The 24,857-nt window shown below is 39.4% G+C and overlaps 1 protein-coding gene across 2 annotated transcripts; it reads left to right on the top strand.

The window, feature by feature from the left end:
* The first annotated feature begins 716 nt into the window (after positions 1–716).
* Positions 717–19,981, top strand: ps (RNA-binding protein Nova-1-like protein passilla). 2 transcript variants are annotated; one of them, XM_080281323.1, is made up of 7 exons: positions 744–864; positions 3,045–3,137; positions 6,648–6,800; positions 8,752–8,906; positions 11,043–11,223; positions 12,581–12,805; positions 15,600–19,981. In XM_080281323.1, exons 1-7 carry the CDS (start codon positions 744–746, stop codon positions 16,484–16,486), a joined length of 1,815 nt encoding a protein of 604 aa, XP_080137449.1. In that variant the 3' UTR covers positions 16,487–19,981. The 2 variants fall into 2 exon arrangements, with proteins under 2 accessions (XP_080137451.1, XP_080137449.1); XM_080281325.1 differs by lacking the exon at positions 3,045–3,137 and having other exon boundaries at positions 717–864.
* The last annotated feature ends 4,876 nt before the right edge of the window (positions 19,982–24,857 follow it).

Genomic DNA, 24,857 nt, shown 5'->3' with positions numbered 1-24,857 from the left:
TTGGAAGTTTTTGCCTTTTAAACGGGGTCTTTTCTGTACGGATTTATTATCCTTCAGTTAGCTTGGCTCGTTAGTATTATTTCCTATTGTATTTCACAATTTAGTTTGTAATGACTTCCGCGTATCGGGTTCTGCGATAGTAAAAAGGAATTTGTTTAATTCAAAAGTGTTCCATAAACCCCTTTGTTGCATATTTTTAGTATATATATTGTTATCCCATGAATTTAATCTATAATTATTATCGATTGTGATTTTTTTTTTCCGTCTTCATTATACTGTCGCCTCATGCCGTCTTATGAGGGCTACGTAATGATTGTGATTACATTACCGGCCGTCAAAAAATGCCGGATTTTATTATTGTATTCGTAGCATTGGCTTCAGTGTTGTTAAATATTTCTCCAATTTCTTCGAACCAGACCTTGAAAAGACACTGTTTCATGAAGTTATCGAGTTCGTCTACGCATCCACCAAAGAAAAAAAGAGAAAAAAAAAAATGCTACGGCCTCGGCCGTTCCATCGTGTAATATAATGTGCCATGTGATATGTAGTAAAAAGCAGGTCATGCCTATAATGTCTTATATTTGCATGGAGTAAGTGCTTTACTTTTTATACAGCGGAGAGGTAAGGTGTACAAGGGAAATAGTGAGATAATGGTAAGGTAATCGGGGTTATACGGTACGTGTTGGATTAGATGTGGCAGCGAGGCTAGAGGGCGCATGCGCACTACACATCTTCCTCAGAACATGGCTTCAGAATCAAACATGGAGGAGTGTGTCCCTTCCCCCGGCACTCCGGACTCGCGGAAGAGGCCATTGGACATCGATTCCGACGATGCCATGTCCAAGAGATCCCACTATATACCAGGTGAGCATAAATGGATAAATAGTTCCTTGTAAAATAATGGCGTGTATGATGAAGGTGTGTGGGGATATGATGCTACCCGGGACCTCCTCCTCCTATTTCTCACGGAGTTTTAAGCTATCCCAGGCTTATTTTGCCACCTCCAGCTATATTAAATGTGTCTATAGCTTTAAGTTTATTTGAGTTTCGGGTGTATAGGTGGTAAATGTCGGTGGTTTTGGCGTGATGAGTGGGTTGTGATGTATTCGGTGGGTTGTGTTGGCTTGGGTTCGATCGGGTGCGACGCGCAGTGGCTGGGGTGGCCGCCTGCGCCTGCGTCTCATCACTACACTGTCCGCCGGTCACACGGCAATGAGAATTATGGCATTATTTTGGGACGCCGTGAATAAATTGCCTCCGGTATGACATTTTGATCAAGGTTGTGCACCGGCATCATCCTCTTCATTACGATGACGTCGACAGTTTTCCAACCAGTGGGAAACCTTGAACTGGAGCTTCATCTCGTATTAGGACGCTCGTCCCCCCAAGCTGAATAAGCTTAAATAGCAGTAACCATAATATAGAAATGACGTCCTCGGATTGAAGAGATTAACCTAGCCAATAACTCGCAAAAAAAGTATACTGATTAGTTGCAACTAAGTTAATCAAATCTACACTGCCAGAATAAAATTCAGGGTTAGGAAGGTTGAAAATGGCATTTAAAAGGGTTAGCGACTCACTCAAGTTTGACCTTGATGGACTGTTAGGTTTGGCAGTTTGTTGGCAAGGCTTCTGTAGAGGTAGAATCTGGAGCAGTGTCTGGTATACTGAATTTATATTTGTGAGTTTGTGTTCATGCTCTTAGAAATTATGGTATAATGTGTTTGGTAAATGTGTATCATCATCATTGTCATCCAGACCTTTCCCATCCTAGGGCAGGGTTAGGAGTAAATGTTTATAACACCAAGTTTTCAAGAAATAATACGAATCAAGGTGTTGCACAGTTCCAAGTCAACTTTTGTCTGACATTTCTCCTGGAAAAAATATATATGTATATATTTTGGGGTCTGATGTGCTGTTAAGCATTTGCTTACCTCTAGTGATTGCTTACCTTTAGTGATAGTTAAGAGGCATAGAAGTCAGTGCTCATAAAAGGTGCCTCTTCTCTGTTTTACAGTCTCAACATACTTGTCATACGAGTTTATAAAAGCATTCACACTCTGGCTTGTGACTGCTTCATCCGGGAGACTATTCCAATGGTTCACTTAATGCATTAAAAAATTTTGGCCTCCGTGTGGTTCTGTGCCTGAGTTTGGCTAGCTTCAGGCTGTGTCCTCTGGTGTTTGGTTGGTTGTCTCTTGATGCAAGTTGAAGAAAATGCATTTGGAAACATTAACCTCAACCCAGCCCTTTTAATGGTGAAAACAAATGAATCTCAAGCCATTTTAATCATTAACCTACCCAAATATCGTATAACCTAACCTAGATTCATGTCATTCAAGCCTGAGACCAGTTTCCAATCTTACCCAGAGTCATTGGTGTATCCATCATAAAACTGATTTCAGATTTGAAAACACGTGACAGACCAACATCCAGTCCTCTTGGTTGGCTGAATCAGAACCATAACGGACCAGCAAAAAATAAAAAAAAGCCCATGACCATAATGCATCACACACACACACACACACATACAAAAATGCTTTTAATGGAAGAAACATAAGCATATACCCAGCACAAGGACACATCGGAGACCCCACAATATCTCTTGCTTTTAAATTGTGGAAGAAATGTCATAGATAATTAACTTAGACTGTGCAACAAATTGATTCACATCAGTATTTCTGAGGAATCTGGTGTTTTTTTAAACATTATTTATACAGTAATCTCCCATTTATCCGATGTGATAGTGCCAAAGGCATGTCAGGGAAGTGGATCTGTCCAGATAATGGACTTCTCCTCTGGTCTCCCTTCATACAAAACCTAACTTTGAAAGCAGTTGTAAAAGGCCACTACAGTACTTCGTACAACACTTATTCGTGTTGTTTTACACAACTTTGTCTGGTCATACAGACCTATAAACCACAACCAAGCAATTGCCATGTCATGTAGGGTTGAGTTGGCCAGATCGTACTGGTACTCCTTAAGATACGGGAAGTCTACCATCCCGCATCAAGCTTACCCAGGATCTCTCGCTTCTTCTCCAGAGTCATCACTCCCCTCTTCCTTTTCTCTGGTGGAGGTGCCATCATCACACACCCTAGAAAGAAGCATACAAGGAATAGCTGGGCATGACACAGGTAGGGAACAACAACCACAAAAACCACCGCGTATGCCGCCATAACAACTATATGAGAGGAGCTGCTCATTACATAATCGAATCACGGGAACTGGGGACTGCTCTAGGGGTCTCTGGTGGATGCCGAGTGAACTACTTGAGCCAGACAGCGCTGTGCCACCTGGCTATTCCTGCCTGGGCGGGCAAAAATGTATGCGCGGCCATAATTTCCACCTGGATACAAGCAGGGCAGTGAAATGGCGGGGGACAGGGCGACGTGGAGGTGATTTGTTTGTGGCCACCCCGAATGGGATTGAGGCGTCTGGCAATAGATAGATAGATAGAAAATGGAAAGATGTACATATAATGGTTTAATACAGCCAGATCACAGTGTCTGGGTTATGGATCATACAGATAATGGACATCTGGATAAATGGGGAATTACTCTATTTGTACTGAAGGGCCAGGGTATTACTTTGCATTATGAAGAGTCAACTTATGAATTTTCTACTTTATGAATGTAGAACCTGTACTTTGAAATTTGAGTTTTGGTCATTTCCTGGGCTAGTGATATGTGGTACGATTCAGCGGCAGCGAGCTGAGTCCCAGTCTGCCCGGGTAGTCGTTAACGTAAACAATCGATGCTCTACGGTGTTCTGTGTTGCCAGTGTTTTTTTTGGATATCCCCGTGTATTTACATTGTTTTTTGTGCATCCATCATGTCTATGAAAGGCCCATCTGTCTCCTGCTGCTGGTGAGAAGAGGAGGAGAAAGGCAGTTACTCGAGATGAAACTCAGTTGCCAACACGAAGGTGGCAAGCCCTTAGGTTCCTGGACAATTCCCCTTCAGGAAGATTCCATGTCACTTAGTTACGCATCAGTTTACGTAGCAGGTATACTAGGTTTTTAGTTATATGAGTTGTAAAAGTGATGATGGTTTTATTGATTTTGTCTGTTGGAGGAGGATATGTATTCACCTGTGATTGTTTGATTGTTTGTCCACCCAGTATCTCCGAGAGTTCTCATTGAGTTTCATTGAAATTTTTTGGAAGAGTGGACCATAGTCAATAAAGAAATGATTGAATTTGGGGATGGATCCAGATCCTGTGTATCCTGCATAGTATCTTCAAAAGTTCTCAATGAATTTCAGTGAAATTTAGTGGAAGAGTGTCAAGGAACAATCGAATAAATTTAGGGGCAGATCCAGATCCGGATCCTTGTTAACTCCCAACCACTGGGGAACGTGATATGCAGTCTTAATTTAGGTGGACAGATGCCACCGGGTGACGACATGTGCCGCAAGCTCCTTCCTGCTGTTGTTTGAACTGGCTCATGTTTGATCTTGCCACCAAAGGGTAGGGACACTCCCACCAGTGCACACAAGCATGCTTCAGTCTGTCCCATGGCTGCCAGGTGTTGAATGTTGTATTCAGGTTCCTTCTTCTACAATTCCGTCCCACATCACGCAGACCCCTTGCCTCGTCCACCCCTGCCAAGCCTCTACCCAGAGAAACTAGGAAAGGGCTCAGTGATAGTACCATAGGACGTGCCTTGGACACCACTGTGTCTAGTTTATCTAGTAGTGGAGAAGTTATCTTGTTATGAGTAAAGCCAAAGTCGGGGCAGTGCACACATGCACAAAGACATCATGCATTAGGCATCGAAAGTTACCAACTGATTGGTTGAGCTGGCTGGCTGATAGACATCACGGAGTCCCTAACCAAGAGTGCCCTGCGATTGGATGAGACCGAAAAGGGGAGGAGCTAAAATTGGGCTAAGAGGTATGTCCCGCTTTCTGTATCAATGCCTGAAAGCCTGGGCCAGCTGCTCTGTACTTCCCAGACTCATCACAATAATTTGAAATCAGGGAAACGTCATGGCCCTGTCGACCAGATGGATCATGATGATGTATGTATGTCATAGTACCGAAGGGGTTAAAAACAAGCAGTTTGGGGAAAACTGCCCGTGCTGAGAGGACGGCTGTGGTGTAAATAGCCTGGCATCTAGGGGTTAATGGCATTGGTGGAGGTATGCGCTCTCTGAGTGCTTTCTAGTTTGATGAAAGTGTTTGTTGAATCATCTAAAATAGATTTAAAGAAAGCATGGTGTAATGTCTGGTGGGGTTTCAGGACATTATTTTTTTATTTTAGGTAATTACTTGTAGTTTAGTTATGCTGGAAAATTGTACAAGTCCACTCACTTGTTTTTTTACATTCCAATGTTTTTCCCTTTTTAAAATTTGATGTGTGCAATTTTTCAGTTGCACATTACATCAGATTAGAGGGGTACCCCCCCCCCATCCATCCATGTAAAATTATTAATCACAGACCAATATGCAGTGGAAATCCATAGAAGAAAAGGTAGTGAGCTTGATGCATACTATCGGCTAATTCAGCTAAATCACATGGATAATGTAGTGTATGGCACAAAAGTGGTGTAGACATGTCAATTTGAGGATCTCTCTCATGCATTCCACCAGATGTGACTGCTGATGTAAATTAGGTCCCAAGCTTGCCCTTTACCTACTGCTCCGTAAGCTACATCCTGCTGGTTTTATTGACAAGCAATACAGTTGCAATGTAAACTTGCTTTGTATTTTGAGCATGTTAATTTTTATTTAAATTATTTACATTATTCAATGCTTTGTGCAACTACAGGGCTACTTTGTATTGAATAATTAAGTATAGGGTTTCCAAAAGCCGTAGCATGCTTCCTCTTAAAATACAAATTGAGGGAAATCTTACCCTGTTTAACTTTAGCATGCCATTTTGATGAAGGGGCCGTACATTAGCTTTAAGCATACAGCTGATTGCCAGGAATCAAGTGGTTAGCCATTTGAATTTGGGGGACATTTTATTCCCCCTTCCTCTCCCTTTCCAAATCCTCTCATGTATCAGGGTTTTTTGAATGCTGTAGCTTATGTTTTGAGGAGTCCATATTAAGCAAAAGAAAGTGATCAGGAAATAGGAAAAAAATTAAAAAGATTTCTTGGGCTCATAGTGTTAGGTAAGGACTAGCTGTATGTTAGAATATAATCTGTCATCCTTGCCCTTTAATCATCCTGACTCAAGATGACTAGCACTAATTCACTGAAAGGGCAGAGTTAACCGGTTGAGTCTGATGCTCTAGGTTTTGCTTTAATCATCATCAGTCAGTTCTTATGCAGGATTGATAGTTGTTAGACATCAGTTAAGGCCATTTCTAACTCTTCCAGCTTAGAAAGTCATCCTCATTGAATAGTCTGGAAGCAGAATGAGCACTCAGTAAGATACATAGATATTGTATTTAAAAGGTTAAAACAGTTGGTTTCAGTGATTTACTCTAACCTCTTTGTAGTTCTTGTTTGTTCTTGTGTTGAGTGGCTTGGAAGGCAACAGTTGGCTGGTTTCAGTATGGTAATAAGGATGTATTACTGCATTTCAGATATGCAGAACAAGAGAACTTTTAATTGTAGATAATTTTCTTGGTAGGGGTGTTAAGTAATAATAGTGCAGGGTATAATAGACCTAATGGTGATCTGTTATTTGTTCAGATATGCAGAGTGAGGGAACCTTTCACTTGAAGATCTTGGTGCCCAGTGTAGCAGCTGGGGCCATTATTGGTAAGGGTGGTGAGACAATTGCCCAGCTACAGAAGGATACCACTGCCAGGGTTAAGATGTCCAAGGCCAATGATTTTTATCCAGGTAAGAAAATTGTAAGTTTGTACGTTACAGTCATATTCTGGTCAGCCTAGGAGACTACTGACACCTGATCCTTAACAACCTGGTTCTGCATAGAGCCAAGGAATAGCAGTAGTGTTAACAATAATAATTGTCTGGTCTTTTTCTCAAATATGCCTGTTCTTCCAGAGGTGTTTGCTAGTGCCCAACACACTTGATATTATCCTGTGTTATGTATGTTTATTAGAATGATTTAGGTAACGTTCACGAAAATATTTAGGTGTAATGATGCAGATTAGATTGCTAAGGATCAGGCACTAGGAGCTTCCTTAGCTGAATATATTATGGCATTTTACAGGGTTTGCATACTATTCTACCTCTTTTATTTGTTGTCCTCTGATAGCTAGCCTTCTTGATCTGAGGCAGATTTGGTAGGTCGTATACTAAATCAGAAACTGCAAAGTACGACGTAGACTCCGAATTTTTAACGTTGATTTTTAAAACATTTGACTGCATTGTGCACTAAAGGATGCAGGCTAACCGTACCTAATAACCACAGGCGCACCATAAATTGACAGTCAAAAATTAAGTTTTAGCACTCCATTTTGTGATTTAAACATTTGACCCAGTTTCATGGCCAGATTCACATATGCTTTATGGTAATGTAAAGTATTATGTGTGGCATCTGAAAATTAGTTGCCATAGTTTGCAGTGTTATAGTTTCCCAATTAATATTAAAGATTTGTAAAGTATATTATGGGAAGTAGTTAAGCTGAGGAATTTTAGACAGTATTGCACATACGCTGCCCCTCTTGAGCTTAGGTAAGACATAATGGCCTTGAAGTGGAGAACTGAAGGTGACTGGAGCCTCCCCCCCACCCTCTCACTTCCTGTGTTGACACGGCTGTGGCTCTCCTGTTACCCAGTATTAGTGTTGCAAGCAGCCTTGTATCTCAGTGATTGCAGAAGAGGGTTTTGTAACAGGAATTTCTTTGTCCTCTGCTTTGTCTTCATAGAGATGGAAATGCCATGTATCACTTAACTAGGGAAAATAAGGTTGGGATAATTGTCATCTTTAAGTCTTTACCCTTTAACAATTTTCGTGTGACAGCAGATTGGACTAATATTAACTTAAACCATTTTGTAGTCCCCCTCCCCTCCCATAAAGAAAAAGAAACCAGATGCTCTCTAAATTATAAGAGGCATGGCAAGCCAAGACTGACTGTGGCATATAATAATTGTCTTGGGATTTGATGTACTATTTAAGGAAGTGATTACTGGGCTGAATTTGAGCATAATATAAATACAAAATCATCACAGTCAAATACTCATCTGTTATGGAGCTACAGTTACTAAGGACCTTATGGTTGAAGTGGTCTTCCTCGTAATTCACCCGTTAGGTCATCAGTAACTATCCATTGTGGTTGAGAATTGTACCAGTGTTGATACGGTATTGTTTACTCAAAATGAGCTGTAGAATCACATCCAAAAGTTAGTACAGCATTTAGGGACACCTTATATAGTAGAATGGAAGACATGAGGGAAATGTGTGCAACTTTTGATGGATCCCACTATTTGAGAATTCATGGGGACATTCTTGCACTCCTATCGAAATTGTTTGAGCTCCTGTTTGCTTTTGTTTTCCTGAACAGTTGTTGCTGTAGCACGTTTTAGGGTTAACCATATGAATCTGATGACATAACATTAATTTTCATTTCATCAGCCTACTACCAAGCTATTGACTCAGCTCAAGGGAGATATTGTTGTGGAGGGATGTTATATATATATAGACTAATCTGACCTTTTCCCGGGGGGGGGGGAGTCTCAGGTTAGAACACAGCCAAAGTGATTGAGTTGTATTGCCTAAGAGTAACAGTCCGATACATATTACCCATATTGAGGAGTAGGACCCTTTTGATGAGGTTACTGTAGTCCAGACATCAGGAGGTCATAATGTTTTCCTTTTCCATGACAGGTACAACTGAGAGAGTCTGCCTCATCACTGGCAATGTTGACGCTATTTGTACAGTGTTGTCGTTCATCATGGAGAAGATTAAAGAAAAACCAGATCCAAATGCAAAGCCAGCCATTGATTTTGATAACAAGATGACAGCAGAGAGAGAGAAGCAGGTAATTTGTGTGGATCTGTTCTGGTTCCTTTCATATGGGGTTGAAAGTTACAAAAGGTTCACTGAGTTAGGCTCATGCAACTGACAGTGGTGGGTTGTTTCTGGTGGATAAGTTACAGGAGTGGGTGAGGGTGGGCGTGGGGATGGAGGTGGGAGAAGGGGAAAGGAGTTGTCCTTACCACTTTCCCCGTCCGTGTAATGCAGTCACCCAGAAGCAACCCAACACTTTTATGTACAAAAGAAGTTAGTCGTTTTGTATACCAGCAACAGAAAGGCTATTATGGTTGAATTTTTGTAATTAGGTACTGTTGTGGAACATATGGTAATTTAGTAAGTACCATAGTCAGGTTTATTCTTCCACTAGTGGAGACTCATAATCTGGGTGTGTATTGTGTTGTGAAAGTGTTTTAATGCTTTGTGAAGAGTTTAATGTGGATTAGTTTGTAGTAGTTTTTTTAGGAGTTAAATACACTCAAACCTCGATTTAAGGGACTAAATGGGGAATCAACTTGTCCCTTACCGTACTTGAAAATGTCTCATACTTGAAAATATCCATTGTTTTACGACATAAAGACAATATTATTATGAAATGCAATGATTGTTTCACTTATCTTACTTATTTATATGATTATGAATATCAATTTACAGGTACTGTATAAAGAAACATGTTAAATGTTTCAAGCAGCAGACTTTTTGAATGGTCCTGTCCGTTGTCAGGTAGAATATGGAGTCCCTTAAATGGAGGTCCCTTAAATCGAGGTTTGAGTGTATTTTGATAACCTTTCAATGTAAAAATGTCTACTCTTCCAATACCTGTACAGTAAATCGTAATTATTTGTATGAAACAGTTTTGCTTTTATATCAATGTCTCTTAAATCCATTAAAAAATATATATATCTGTTAAGATTCTGGCCATCAGCATGACTGATATGCCCTAGTAATTATTTTTGTCAGAGATTGTGGGACAGAATTTTTTTGGAAATCTTTTTTATCAGTCAAAATGATTGTAAGTAGAACAGACTTTAATTGATAAATGAAAGCAGGAAATCATGAATTAGTTATATTGTGGTGTTATGATGGAGAAATTTACAAAAGGATATAATTTGTTATTTGCTTTGTGTTTATTTAGGTAGGTAATACTTTTTCAATGAAATTGACAAGGCAATTTTTTATTTATACCGTGATTAATTTTATTTTTATAACGGTCGGTTTGTTATTTTTTGCTTACATTTAAGACTAGATAGTTTTATGTTCTGGTGATTCCAGATCTTAACCCCTTCAGTATGATGACTAACACCATACAAGGTTATATGCATTGGAAAAGAGGCAGCTATCTCTGATCCCCAACTGTGTTTACTATTTTGGTATTATTATTATTATTATTACAGTATTATTTATTTATTTAATTCCTGCTGCCTTCACACTACAGGATACTCATTTCACTTGGCCAGAAATAATCTCCATTGAGAATTCCGATTTGCAATAAAACCTCGGTAGATTAACACTACAATGTAATGCTAGTAACAGAAGTGCTGTATATGTATACTGTAGTACGTAGAGCTTCGGCATTATCTTTATGCAGTTGAGCTATGTGAAATGAACTGGAAAATGATGAAAATGTGGGTAAAGTGAAAAGGTGAAAACTGTTTCTTTTCTGCCATTGAGGTTTGTGAAATAAGCAGCAAAAGAAAGAAAAAAAATCCATATCAAGTTAAAGTGAAAGAACTGAAGGTATTTTGCTCAAGCCGACGTGAACTCTTGTACTGAAGGGGTAAAGGATATGGAAAAGTGATCCCTTAGAAGCTTTCAAGAATACCAGAAGAGTGTTTAGTTAAAATTATACCCCCCTGTAGAGGATTGATTTTAACATTTTTATCATCCTGTATTGGACTGATCTATTTTAACCTTATTTTTAATTGAAATAATAGATCTAAGTATGTGGATATAGTGATATATTTTTCTGGAAGTGAAATTTTTGATATATGAAATACTGAAATTTTGAATGTAGTTAGTGTTTAAGTATTTAGCTTTAAGTTAGCCATTTAGTTTGTTTTTAATCTGATTTTCTTTTTGATTTTATTCAGATTCTATATTGCAAAAATGTTGCCATTAAGTATGATTCGTCTACCTTCATCAGAGTTCAAGAAGTGCTCATTCCCTGCAGGTGAAGATTTTGGTTCCCAATAGCACTGCAGGGATGATCATTGGCAAGGGAGGAACATACATCAAGCAGATAAAAGAAGAGAGTGGAGCATATGTACAAATATCTCAAAAAGCCAAAGATCAGTCCCTGGCAGAGCGGTGTATCACTGTTATTTGTGAGTATCAGTAGTCACCCAGTAGTTGTTGCTAACTACCTTGGCTTCTGATTGATGATAATTGTTAGTTTGCAGCCAGTCCTCATTATTAAACATCCCCCCCCCCCTTTTTTTTTTTAGGTGAATTAATGGAACAGCTTCTGTATCCTTTTTATTTTCATTTATTTTTTTATTTTTGTAATTTTTATTTTTTTTAATGACATAAAGTACTGGTAAGGAGAACTGATGCAACAACATCTATAGCTTTTCTTATTTATTTATTTTTGCTTTAATGTTGATATAAAGTACTGGTAAAGTGACCTATTGGAACAGCTTCTATATCCTTTTTAATCTATCTTGTTCAAAATTGCCATCTCTCCCTCTTGAATACTTAGTTGTAATGATAAATTAACACAAGGATATGATCCTTGGTCAAAAAGTGCTGTGGAAAGAGTAAAGTCGAAGTAATGTCTTTTCCTGCCATGCTAGAATATGATACTAGTCAAGAAGTGCTGTGGAATGAATGTAGAGCTGTAGTATGGTCATTTTCTGCCACTAAACGATATGAATAAGCTGCAGAAGGACAAAAAATCTGAGCCAAGTTATAGTACAAACAGTATAGTTACCGGTGAAACTTTAGGTGAGAGTAGTTCCATAATTAAATAAAGAATTAAACAGCTAATCAGATCATAAAATAACATATAATGAGGACGTGCTGCAGTACCATGAGCAAAAGTTCACCACTCGTCCCCTGCCAGCATTGTGTCTTGCCCTCCGAACTGCTCATTCCTCCTTGTGTATCAAATACCCTTTCATATATTCTTCTGTAGCAAGCTTCATATTGCTATAAAGATATTGTATGGAACCTCTATCACCACAATCTGGAGGAGAGTATTGGTGAATTTTTTATCCTGATAGTTTTTTATAATTCCTAGGCTTTAAACACAGTTTGTGAGGTAAGGTAAATGGACAGATAATTTTGGAAATGCAATTCAGATCCTGTTGAGTTGGAAGGGAAGATCAACCAAATATATAGTTTTATAGTAGCTTTTTTTCACCAAAGGAAGTTAATAAAAGCATAATGTATCTCTTGGCTAATTTGTTCAGATATGAAACTGCAGTGTTAGTATGTATGTAGGCATTATAATGTGTGTATTTTTTTGTAATGGCCAGCTTGCATGCACCTGACATGGCAGGCAGTTCTGTGTGTTTTGTCTGCTTTTGGACCCAATTAGTTGGTTTGACAGTGTAACTCAGAAGGTCTCTATAGTGAATTAATGTAGCTGAATATTAAAGGTTAGGATAGTGACATTCCATTCTCTGTTAAAGGCTAGGATAATGGCATTTCATTCTCCATTTTTGTTTTGTAACTGTGCAGCAAATGATGTGGAGAACAGCAAGAATGCTTGCCTAATGATCCTGGCAAAAATCGTGGAAGATCCTCAGAGTGGCACCTGCTTGAACGTGAGCTATGCAGACATCACTGGACCCGTGGCCAACCCCAACCCCACCGGCTCTCCCTTTGCCAACTCCCCTGGGGGTGGTGGTGGTCAGGGCATGCAGAATGGTGGCCTCGCATCCATGAACAACCCACTTTCCGCTGGTGAGTTATGGGGATCTGTACATCTAGGCAGCGAAGTTCCTTACACCTCTTAGTGATTTTTTTTGCACATTGAACCTTGGCATCCTGTTGTATGTTGTTGATGGACAGTATGTTGATATTAAAGCAGAGGAAACAACATACAAGGGAATGTTAGGATGTGATATGTATAATAAATTGCTGAGAAAGATATGTTGGGAAGCCTGTGCCACTTAGAGTACAGCCCACAGTAGCTAGTTTTTTAACCATCATTTTATTCTTAATACCTCACATCCATGATCTATTTATCTCTGGTCATTGTAGAATGTAGTTGTACAGTGGTCATATATATATATATATATATATATATATATATATATATATATATATATATATATATATATATATATATTTATATATATATATATATATATATATATATATTTATATATATATATATATATATATATATATATATATATATATATATTTTAGACAATTTTTCTCTGTAGGAAAGGCCATTAATGTTGAAAGGGTAGTTTAAGGCTATACCAAAATCCCCTAGTTCTAAATACTTCTAAGTTGAATGGTATGGCGGTAACAGGAATAGAATAAAAAAAGGTGTCCAGGTAGCAAAGGATTGAGATTGCTGAAGATTTAAGGGTAAGTACATGTATGAATGTGGCAATGTGTATAGTATTCTTTCATCTAACATTTTGAACTTACAGGTGGAAAGTACTGTGTTAAGCAAATAAACTTTAAGAGATGGTATTGTTCCTCCATGAAGTGTTGTCCACTCACTGTTGTAGATACAGTAGGTATTGTATGGCTGCATTATATACTGGTATCATGTTGTGCAGAGTTGAACATCTATGTGTATATGATTATTTGAAATCATAAGTGGTATAATGCGGCAGTGTGTGAACTGTTTTATTGAGGTTTTTGCCCCTTGGTGGAGCCAGCATTCCTAGAGCATAAACGATGTATGAGTGACAGTATGGTCCATTTCACTTGGCTCTTTTGATACAATCAGCTTCTGTACTTGTACATTTCTTGTTTATGAATCCAACCTCACGCCATCTTTGGAAAATACATTTGTTAGGTGTATCATCCCAATTCATTCATTAGTGTTGCACATCTTGACCTGAATGATGAAGCTAGTTGTTATTTTAAGTGAAATATCTTCCGGTAGGAGTTGACCGCTCTACTTTTAGAGTTTAAAATGGCTTGTAGTGTACTGTGGTAAGGTGTTTTTTGTTGTGGTCAGTTTTAGTACAGTATATTATTTTGCCACATTTGCACATTTCCGTACTAGGTATTTTAAACTAGAATACTGTACAGTATCCACCTCTTCAAGCATCTCTTATCTACACCCTGCATTTCAAGATTACTTATCACCACCACCTTGAATATTTCCTCCAGTATACCCTCAATAGAGGACATTTGCAATGCCAGCTTATTACCTATGTCATCCACTTGCTCCATCACAGAATTCCTATGGTGGAAGGTGGTGATGACCACCATCCACTCACTTGATGTAGTAAAGCCCACAGCTTTGCCTTTATCTTTCTTTTGTCCTGTCTTCCTATTTCTCCAATCCATCCTGTCACTTTCATTGCTCTTCATTCCACCTCAGGTGGGTCTACACTGACCGACAAGCCTATTGGTTTCCTGTGACCCAGAAAACCATTACATTGCTGGGTGGTAACCATTTAACCAAATAACAGAGTGATGTGGAGCCTGTTATGATGCTCCTGTAAAATGGATGGAGAGATGCAAGTGCAGCATCCATCCAGGAACCAAACTTCCACTCTCTTCCCTATGCCTCACTGGTGACGTACTGTCTCTTGCAAAGGAACATCATTTCATTACATGGGACAACCCTGCAGGGGCAGTTGCATGCCTGTATTTGATGGGTCTGCTTAGGCAGACAGATCATATTACTCACTCAACAGTGACCATCTTGTCATTATCTTTCACAGTTTCAGTGTTCCACGTTGGCTGTTTTTTGCTGGCTAATGTTTTTCATCATCTCTGATTGAAGGGGTTTGACCCTTTAATTGCTAGGCTTTATCTCAAGTGTACAGACTGACTTTTTGGCTTTATCTCAAGTGTACAGACTGACTTTTTGATGTAAGGAAGAATAAAACTCTCAGCTTTGTAAAGTACAGGAACCAGTAGTAGACAGTTTTTAACTGTTGGACTACTTTGACCGTGTGGAATGAATAGAGAGAGAGAGAGAAAGAGTGGGAAGGTGTATGTGAGTGAGGTGGACGTGGAGAGGAAGACTGGGAAAGAGGTAGGGACAGGTCTGCTTGTGAGGTGAAGAATACATATATGTTCCAACTAGCTGAAGATCTTTAGTTTCTCAGCATAGTGAAGGACAGATGTCAGATTGGAGAGCGGATTTGACTAGTAACCAGGGTGACTCATTCGTACATGATAACGAAGCCCTATTGAATTTTAGCAATTCTGATAGTAGTCTATTTAAGTAAGTGGCCCAGTTAGATCATATACAAGGGGAATAAAAGTTCAGGGCATTCAGTGACCAGTAATCATTGATCAAAGAAAATTTTTCACATTTCAGATATTCATCTATTCATACTTCATCCATCCATCCATTTTCCATATATCCATTTATGTAATAACCATGAAAGCAGGACCACGAGCCCAGAGGTAGACTGTTTGTTTTAGTCCTGGTATTTATCGTTAGTCATTCAATTTCAATTATTAACACCATTTCACTTCATTTTTGCATGTATTGTATTAATTCATCTTGACTAATTGGTTAACAAAAATAACTTTTGGTTGTGTGCAGTGAGTGGCCTGGGCAATTTGCTGGGAGGTGGGGTGAACCTAACGCTGAACCTGAGCTCAGCGTATCCCAGTGGCGGCGCTGGCAACCCTGTGGTGACGGGACAGCTGCTGGAGCACGTTCGCTCCATCCTGCGTGGTTCAGGCTTCACTGACCAGTCCAATGCTGAGGTATGCCAGGCCATCAATACCCTCATTAACTATGGCATCATTGGTTTGGGCCTAGGCTTGGGTAGCCCATCAGGCCATGGAGGGGGCCATGGGGGTGGTCAGGGCCAAGGTATGGGCAACAATCCCATGCTGGGCAACATGAACAACTCAAACAATCCAAATGACTCATACCATGGGTCCTCCATGAGCAATGGCAATAACGGCCCTTTTGGGCCCATCGGAACTACCGTGGCCTCTGGACTCAACCTGGGGCAGGGTCTGGGAGGTCCAACTTCCCCACAGCGCCAGGTCGACCGTTTTAACTCAGAGCCCCCCTTTGATCCCTTTCGTCGACAGTCGTCAGAAATGGGGGGCAGCCTGCCCCTGAACAGCAACTCCTTTGGTCTGGGCACTCCCTTACGCAAGAGCCCATCCCCAGGAGAGCTGCCCCCTGGAGCCCCCGATGGGAGCAAGAAGGTTGAGGTGGAGGTTGGCGAGCACATCGTGGGCGCCATCCTTGGCCCAGGAGGCAAGTCCCTGGTGGAGATCCAGCACATCTCTGGCACCACCATCCAGATCTCCAAGAAGGGTAACTATGCTCCTGGTACTCGTAACCGCATTGTCACCATCACAGGTCTCCCTTCGGGCATCTCCACCGCCCAGTTTCTCATTGAGCAGCGCATCTCAGAGGAGGAGGGCAAGCGCGCCCGCCAGAATGCCATCATGGGGGTCATGCCTTAATAAGACAAGTCATTTACTCATCATCATATATCATATAAAGCAGATTGGATCTTACAAAGGGGCTTGGAAAAATTTTTGTTTAGCGCACACCATTGCATCTTCTTGCCCTGTTGATGAAGTTAGTGCTGGATGTTAATGTTTGGTGAGTTTTATAATGAATGTTTTCCAACATTTCAGGCTCCCATCATCTGTCATACTTAGAGGTGCTTTTCAGTATACCATGTGGGATCAGTATCTTTGTAAAGAAACATTTATTTTGTACATTATTAAACATTTCAACTGTGAAGCACCTTTATTTTTCAGTTAGGTCACATGGCTTACTGTTCATAATTCCAAAGTCCTGTATGCCAATGTCATCTTCCCATTCATTGAAGCATATGCATTACAAACTCATCATTATTGGCCAAGTAATTCTCCAGTATATATACCATATAGATATATATATGTTCCCCCAGTCACCATTTGCAGTTGTTTTGGGCACATTATCACATTAGTAGAGCAACTGTAAGTACAGTACATATGTTCATTGTTCAGATATTTATCGTCATTTATTTTGTTAAACTCTAACATTTTTTTTAGTTTTGCTTTTACGTTTGCCCTCCTGTCAATGTGCAATGGTTGATGGCATTGCTAGCGATTCTGACGGGGATTTTGCCTGGGACGACGACTAGGCAGGGTCCGAGCCTCACACTCCCACCCTGTCACAGTATAGAGTCGTATTGTAGGTGGCATAGGAGACTTGGTAACGCTTCTTCCTCTGTGATTTCGTTTGCATTTTACTCCTCATGTATGTTTTGTGTATCTGTATTTAACCCCTTGAATCTGTGTGACATGAAGTATATTCATGCAGCTACCATACAATTTAATTCAGTTTTGGAAAGATCTGGTATTGAAAGGGTTTAAAACTAACCTCTCATTAAAAAAAGAAAAGCTGAAGTAATATAAAAAGACTAAGAATAAAATGGAAAAGACACCTCTGGACTCGGTGGTTTAATGACGTACAAGAGAATTACTGAAGTGTAAGTTGCAGAAGAAATTTCCAAGGTAGAGGTTTTACGAAGTCTCCACAGCCATCTAGATATACGACCCCTAGCCACGTTATTTCATTACCAGACCTGCTGAATTGTGGGTGAGATTTTTTCTTCATAGTTAAGAATTAGTTTACCCTTAAAGAATTTGATAGTACTATGTTGTTGACATTTTATGAATTAGTTTGTAAAGTAATGCCTGTATAAATGGTTTGCTTTGTTATTGCAGTTTATGAATATTTTGTCATCTTATTGAAGTGGACTGTGCTGTTGGTAATTTATTAAGCAGATCTGGCTTTGAAAACTTTTCATAACTATTTCCCTCTTCAGTCAGAGAACATCCTACATGGTAATTCATGCCAATAGGTGTGAATGTTTGGCATCTTGTGACTCACGTTGAGTTTTATATGCTACTATCAGGATTTCTGCTTGGAGAAAACTGGTCTGGGGAAGTCATGCTCCATAGGACTTCAGTCGTGGAGGTATACTCTCGTACCATAGTTCATGTTCACCCTCATCCCCTTCCCCAAGCTGAATGGAAGTCATTGCTAGGGTTTCACATAGAATAGAATCATGGTTGGAGGCTTTTCCAGATGAAATTAGTGTCATTTTGAACTTTTCTTCGTGCAGTCTAGCATTGTTTCAGTCTTAATGCTGATCAGCCGATGTTCGTACAGGATTTCACACTGAACAAAAGCATGGTGTTCATGCTTCAGAACTTAATTTAGGTGGCATGAGTAACTCACAGGAAACTGCTCCTCACTTGAGGAACAGTCATTGCAAACTGTTCCTTATGCATTCCTGCAAAGCATTGACCTACCACTTTGAACACTGAGCAAGTTCTTTGGACATGGTTTTGTATGGACTGAAGGAATGTTGTTGGTGGTTCAAACTTTTCTCATGTAGGCTAGCAGGGTTTTGAACTAACCTGAAGAGCTGGTGTTTGGTTACACCTTCAACCAAGGGTAGGGGCATGAGTGAACAGAAACTATGGTGTGTGATCATACTTGTAGTACAAGTCCCTCAGTCACATTACCGTCTGAGAGGGCAAGTAGCTGCTCTTTAAATTAAAATAAGATTAACCTGTTCAACCCGAGGATGTCCATATATTTCTTCCTTGCTGTTTCTAGGCAATTTTGTTTTGCCAAGGGTAGACTTTTCAAGTTAAGAGATCTTTCATAGGTTAAACAGAGTCATCTGGAGGTAGCAAGGATATACAGTACTAAACAGGATATGCTTGGTGTGAAGGGGTTAAATAAGATAAAGGAGGGAGGGATGAACCAGAAGAACATCACAAAAGTAGTGTTTCATGACTCCCTATATTGTTCTAGGGGACAACTTTCTATTGAAATACAGACAGTCCTCATTTAAAATTGTTTTGTTGTTAACATTCAGGCCCCTGTGACTCTCAACTACACTACAGGTCCCTGTGACTCACCCAACTGAATGAAATTGTATGGTTGGTAAAGGCAGTTTAATTTACTAGCAGATTTTCAACCATCAGAAGTGAATTGTTTATGGATTCTACCTTGGTCCATCCACAGGAGTGGAAATATGGCCAGGATAATGGTGTTAATTTTACTGTCTCATTAATTAGAATCCATGCATCACTTTATATGTGTATTCAGACACTTTAATCTAGGGGAGTGACATTCAGAAAATAGAATTCAATGAATCTTTTATTAGACATACCTCATCCCATTCTTAGGTGGGAAAAGAAAGTCATGATGATGATCTTAAGAGTGCTTTTTTTTTTTTTTATCAAGTTTTGAACCGGAAGCATGGTCTTAAGATGTGCTTGACTTAGACTTGTACTGTACCTGTATTTAACTGTACACATCCTGGACGGTTTGAATTTTAGAGGTGGCCAGAGGTTTTCCCATCACGCAGCACAGGGGTGTATGTCTGTTTCTTACCTTAAATGTTCTGGACACTAGCCTAGTTTCAGGCACTTTTACTCTGAAGGGGAGCTGTTATTGTTACTTTTTTACTTTAAGTGAGGACTGACTGTAGGTAGTATGTTTTGGGTTTTTCACAAGAAACAAAGGAATTTTTTAGTTAATGGTACGGAACAAATTCATTTGACCTTGTCTTCTGTGGCTCCACTTTGTTATATTATTCAGGCTAAGTTAAGGACTGTTACGTTCAGGTGGGGAAAATTTGAGTATTGCGACGGTAAGTCGAGACTGAAACCTGTTGACTACAAGAATTTTTCTTACTCGAACAAAATGGCTTTGGGCTTGAGTAAAGTAACATTGTGCAGCCATCGGAGACAGAAGAGTGAACTTCAGTAGTAGTGAGTAATTTAATCGTGATTCCCCAGTTGTTGGAAACTAGTTGAATATTCTCATGTTTCTCAGAACCATTGGATAGGCAGAAACAATCATATACATCTTTCTTCATAAATATCATGCTCTATAAACATGTAAAAAAAGATAAATTGGCAATAAATGTGTATCCATCAGTGGCCAAGACTTTCCATAACAGCCTCTATCAGATCAACCCTCACCGCACCAAACTGACATCCCAGCACCCTGAAGGTTCTGAAGCTTGGTTAGCCCCTTCACTGGTAGGTCATAGTGTGGCGGAAGTAGAATTATAATGTTGTCCGTAATAGAGAGGGTAATAGAGATTTGGATGTAAGTAGGAAGTTATTTATTGGAGATTGCATTAGTGGAAGCAAGAATAAAGTTCAACAGTTACCAACTTTTGTAAAAGTTAGCCCCTTTATTGGTTTATTCTTGCCTTCAGATATTACCCAACTTAGGAATAATACTAGTATTGTACTTGTTAAGTTTATATCAAACCCCACAAGTTGTTGAGTTGTTGCAAAGATAGAATCTTGAAGAATGTTTTAAGCAGAAATAAAATACTTCAGATGAGAGTAGCAGATGAAATAAGGCAATGTTGTGAAGGGTTTAAAAGAGTTGACCTTCAGGGGGCAGGGCAAACCAGTCCTTTTCATCCTGCATTTTATTTAATCACTCCTCACAACAGACACGGGGACGCACCGCCCGGCCGTATGACACACTAAGTCAGTTTGTTGCGGCTAAATTGTCAACGCATGCTGTTTTTGCTGTGTTTGCAATATATCTAGTGTACAGTACATACTGTGTATGTATATTTTTCTGTGAATGAGTATGATTTACCAATATTTCTTCTCGCTTGGAATACTTTTTTAAAAGTAGAGTAAAAAAAGAAAACATTTAAAAAAATATTTTGATATTTAGTGCCAAGTTCAAATGCTGTGGAAGAATCATACCCACATTTGGATAAGACATCTATTGGGAAGATAGAGCGCTTTAGGCCCAACTTGGACCTTGAAGAGAGTCCAAGTTTTCACACATCTTCAACCCTCTTCAGGTTTATCAAACATTGAAGGGAGTTGGAAATAGGTTGAAACAGTTTTGTCTTCCTAGTAAATAGGTTTTCCAAATATGGGTATAATCTTCAACATAAGAAAATAGAGATCTAAGGTTAAAGAAAATATTACTCTCACAGTTAAAGTTTGCCGGTTATGAAGATCTAAAGTTAAAGCTTGCCGGATCCAAAGTAAAAGCTTGTCGACAACTGACTGGGTCGTGAAGGTGCGCTACACTCATCATGTGGGGTACTGGTGCTCGCTCACTTCCTCACCGCCATCGATCCTCTTGGGGCTTCACTCATTAGCTGTAGTCGCTGCTCATCTTTCTTCAGAGTCAACATCATATTTGATAATTTGACGTAATGGCTAGTACTCTTTGTCAGCTAAGGAGGTTCCTACTTTATTCCTGATAATGGCACATTGATATTATTCTGTATGTTATTTATACAGTCTGTTAATATGATCCAGTCACAGACAGTCATTCAACTAGGTTTCCATGTACATTTCTCTTTTTGTGTTATGTAATCTCTGTCAGTGACCCACAAACATTGCCACATAGACATTATTTCCACATACACCGTACACTTGAAAAGCCTTCAGCGCATGTGACTGTGTGTCAAGCACTGGAGGGATGCAGGTCACTTCTTCAGTAATAGCACTGTGTAAGTGGTGTTCCTCAGCCTAATGGATCAGTAATCCTTTGAACTCGTAAGGCAAACACACCTTTTGTCATGTACCTAGTACAGCTGCCTACTTAAGTTTGGAGACTGCAGCATATACAGACAGTACATACATGTTGCTAGTGGAAAGACATAAATAACGTACAGGAGAATCATAGGTTTAGAATGAAAAATGAATGTGGATTAGGTACTGTAAAACCTCCAAAGCTAATGAGAGTATGGCTTATTGTGTGACCCTAATTTGTCAGTATCAGTCTTAGAGCAGACACTCTTAGGCCTGTATTCCTGTTGGTTGAGGAGGCTTATGAACACGTGTTCCTGACCAATTTATTTTTGAATAAGAGACATTAATGTTCTCTCAGTTTGTTGTTTGTCATTCACATTATTATTGAAAGCTGAAAGTACAGTAGCTTGAAAGGAGTGTGACAAAACATAAATAATGTGAAAGAGAATTATTACGGTGTACTGCTCAAAATAAATCAATGAAGAAGAGGTGTCAAAGCCACTTGAGCTGACAAGAATATTGCCATGAATCCAGGCAGCTCAGGGATGTCCTTTTCATTATATTCTTGCTATTTTGTGGTGACTTTCTTAAGCTTTGGTAAGGCTTTTTGAACAGGAGGGGTTGAACACAGCCCTTTGGTACAAAAGCCCTTTCCAAAGGTGAATTAAGTCATCTGGCTGCGGCAAAGAGTAAACTGAAAAGGATGTGACCTGATTTTAAGGGGATTAATGCTCAGTAATGACGTGTTCTTTTCTCTCCCCGTCTCCATAACTTAGATAATGGGAGAGCCCAATGTCATGAATGATGAGTGAGCTGGTGGTGTGAGAGTGTGTGGGGCCGACAGACGCAGCGGCTGGGAGGGTGATACAAGGTTCGGGGCGTCCTAAGATCAGCCGGCGCTCCCACACCACACAGGTAGTGACTGTTGCCTCACACTACCCACCCTCCTCACTACCCTCGCTCTCGGCTCCAGCCCTCACCCTCGACTTGCTTCCTCGGAAGCAAATTGACAGTCCTTTGAAGTCTTGCATTGTCAATGTAAAGAACCCTCATTGAATCGAGACTAATTTTCGTTTCCGTTGACAGTCTTTTTGGAGTCTTGCATTTTTCATGTAAAGAATCCTCGGTGAATCCTGAGCTAAAGTAATTTTTGATTTCGTGTCACAATGATAACTGTCACTGAGTGTTGGTATAACAGTAGTTTTAATGTTAATTGGATAGTGCTGAATACTTTACCTTTCAAGAAAATGTTTAGTACTGTAAATATATTATGAGTTATCCTGAATCTTTGAAAGAGATTGTGAAGAGAATGAGCTACCAGATGTACCCCCTCCCTTAGTTGCATTTCAAGACCCAGTCTACAATGCTGACATTAGTTTTTTTTTTTTTTTTTCCAGTAATAGGTTAGCTTAACTTATTTTCATATTAAATGGGTTTTATCTTTTACAGTGTTTTAGTAATTGGTTTACATTAGAGTTTGTCAAATTGTGTAAGGATAGAAAGCAATATTTACAAATCAAGATAATGGTTTAAAAATGGTAAAATAATGGTATAAAGATGAAAAACAACCTTTCTTAAAGTTCCCCATAAATCCTTAATGTTTACTGGTTTGAAGTTACAAGTACTGTACAAAAGGATGTCCTTCAGTGTTGGTAGTAGTTTTTAACTGTCGGGTATTGGATGGTCCTGGAAAACAGAATAGGGCTGAATGCCAGTATAATTAGTTGCATCATATCATTCATTAGTTTTCTTTTGATTGGTCATGATTGTTATGGTAACACTATCAGCTAAAGACAGAACATTTCAAATGAAGCCTGCTTGTTATAAAAACGAAATCAGTTATTGAAGTTCTTAACTGATAGTATGGGATTTAAAAAAAAAAAAAAATGGCTGTCTCTGTTCAGTTTCATCTGTCGTAGTCTGTTCCGTGTATGGCAGGAGTCGTTTATCCTCACCACCATCATCATCCTGACCTTTATTCTCACCAAAAGGTTGAGTAATTGAACAACACCATCATCATCATCATCAGGAGCATAGTGGCTCATACAGAATAGAATGACTGTTTTTTGTATAATCGTGAGATCCGTCTCACTTCAGACAGACACGAATTGTAAACAGTTTAACCACCGTTCCTGACTTATACAACTAATTCCTTAGACTTGCGCTAGACACCAGTGTGACCACAGCATACAGCATCATCATTATGTCACAAATGTGGTAACATTCATAATCAACTTTAAGTACTGAATTAGGTAAACTTCATCTTAAGCATTGAAGTAAATTGTTGATTATGCCCCTGTGGTAGACACACATGGAAAAAGCTCTGGGAAACACTGATCAAAAATACAGAACTAATGTAACATCACCAGGAAACTTATATGCCTCCACTGAGGACTGCATGAACCTGAGAAATACTCATTTCACAATAAATGACAAGATTGCTGTTAAAGATTGATTGATATGCAGCTGATTGTCAGTTGCCCCAGTAGGTATGCATTACCAGTTATAAGGAAAATACTGATGTGTTGGAGCATATCCTTGACTTAGTGCAAAGATTATCCCAAATTCATTTCCCTGCAACAAGATCTATCCAAGCCACATAATATTGCCATACTATCCACCGTCATCATTTAAAGGTAAAAAACAAACTTCTCTGAGTTCCAAAAAAGTTTTTGTGTACTCAAACACTAAATCGCTCTGTTAAGACCAGTGGCCACTCCAGCTGGATGTTGAAGAAAACAATATGCTGTCTTAGTTATCAGCATTGTGATGAATCACACTGAAATAGGAAGAGTTAGGATCCACAAACTGGAGAGGGGAAAATATTAGTACAACCAACAGATTGCTTAGACAGTCCATGCATCCATTTACTCATTGTTCAAGCTGTTAGAAGTCTGTATTCCACAACACTGGTAAGACCCATCCACACAACAGCACACGCTTCATCTGTCGTAAGTCATTTGTGGAGTGCTTCCGGAATGGTCGTTCTGTTGACTGCCAAGCTAGATGCAACCATTTGTTTGGTATGTCTTGGTGCCTCATCTTCTGTACCGTACTGTTACATATTCCTTACCATTTATCTTTTGGGCTTCCAAGCTTCCTTCCTTCCATGCTTTAACCCGTTAACTGTGCATGGCATTTTTTTTGGAGGTGTTCGTGGCGCGCAGACATAGGGGTAAAAACAAAATTTCCCAAAGGCCAAATTTTGTCTTAGGATTTGAGAGAACACATGCCAAAGTATATAGTAATGAAATATTAGCTCAATATTATCTTGGTAAAGCCATGGATGAACATC

The sequence above is a fragment of the Coenobita brevimanus genome, chromosome 11, assembly GCF_032717465.1.
Source record: "Coenobita brevimanus isolate Jiangsu-jjx chromosome 11, ASM3271746v2, whole genome shotgun sequence".
In the NCBI taxonomy this organism is placed as follows: Eukaryota; Metazoa; Arthropoda; class Malacostraca; order Decapoda; family Coenobitidae; genus Coenobita; species Coenobita brevimanus.
This window is presented reverse-complemented; position numbering and strand designations above follow the sequence as displayed.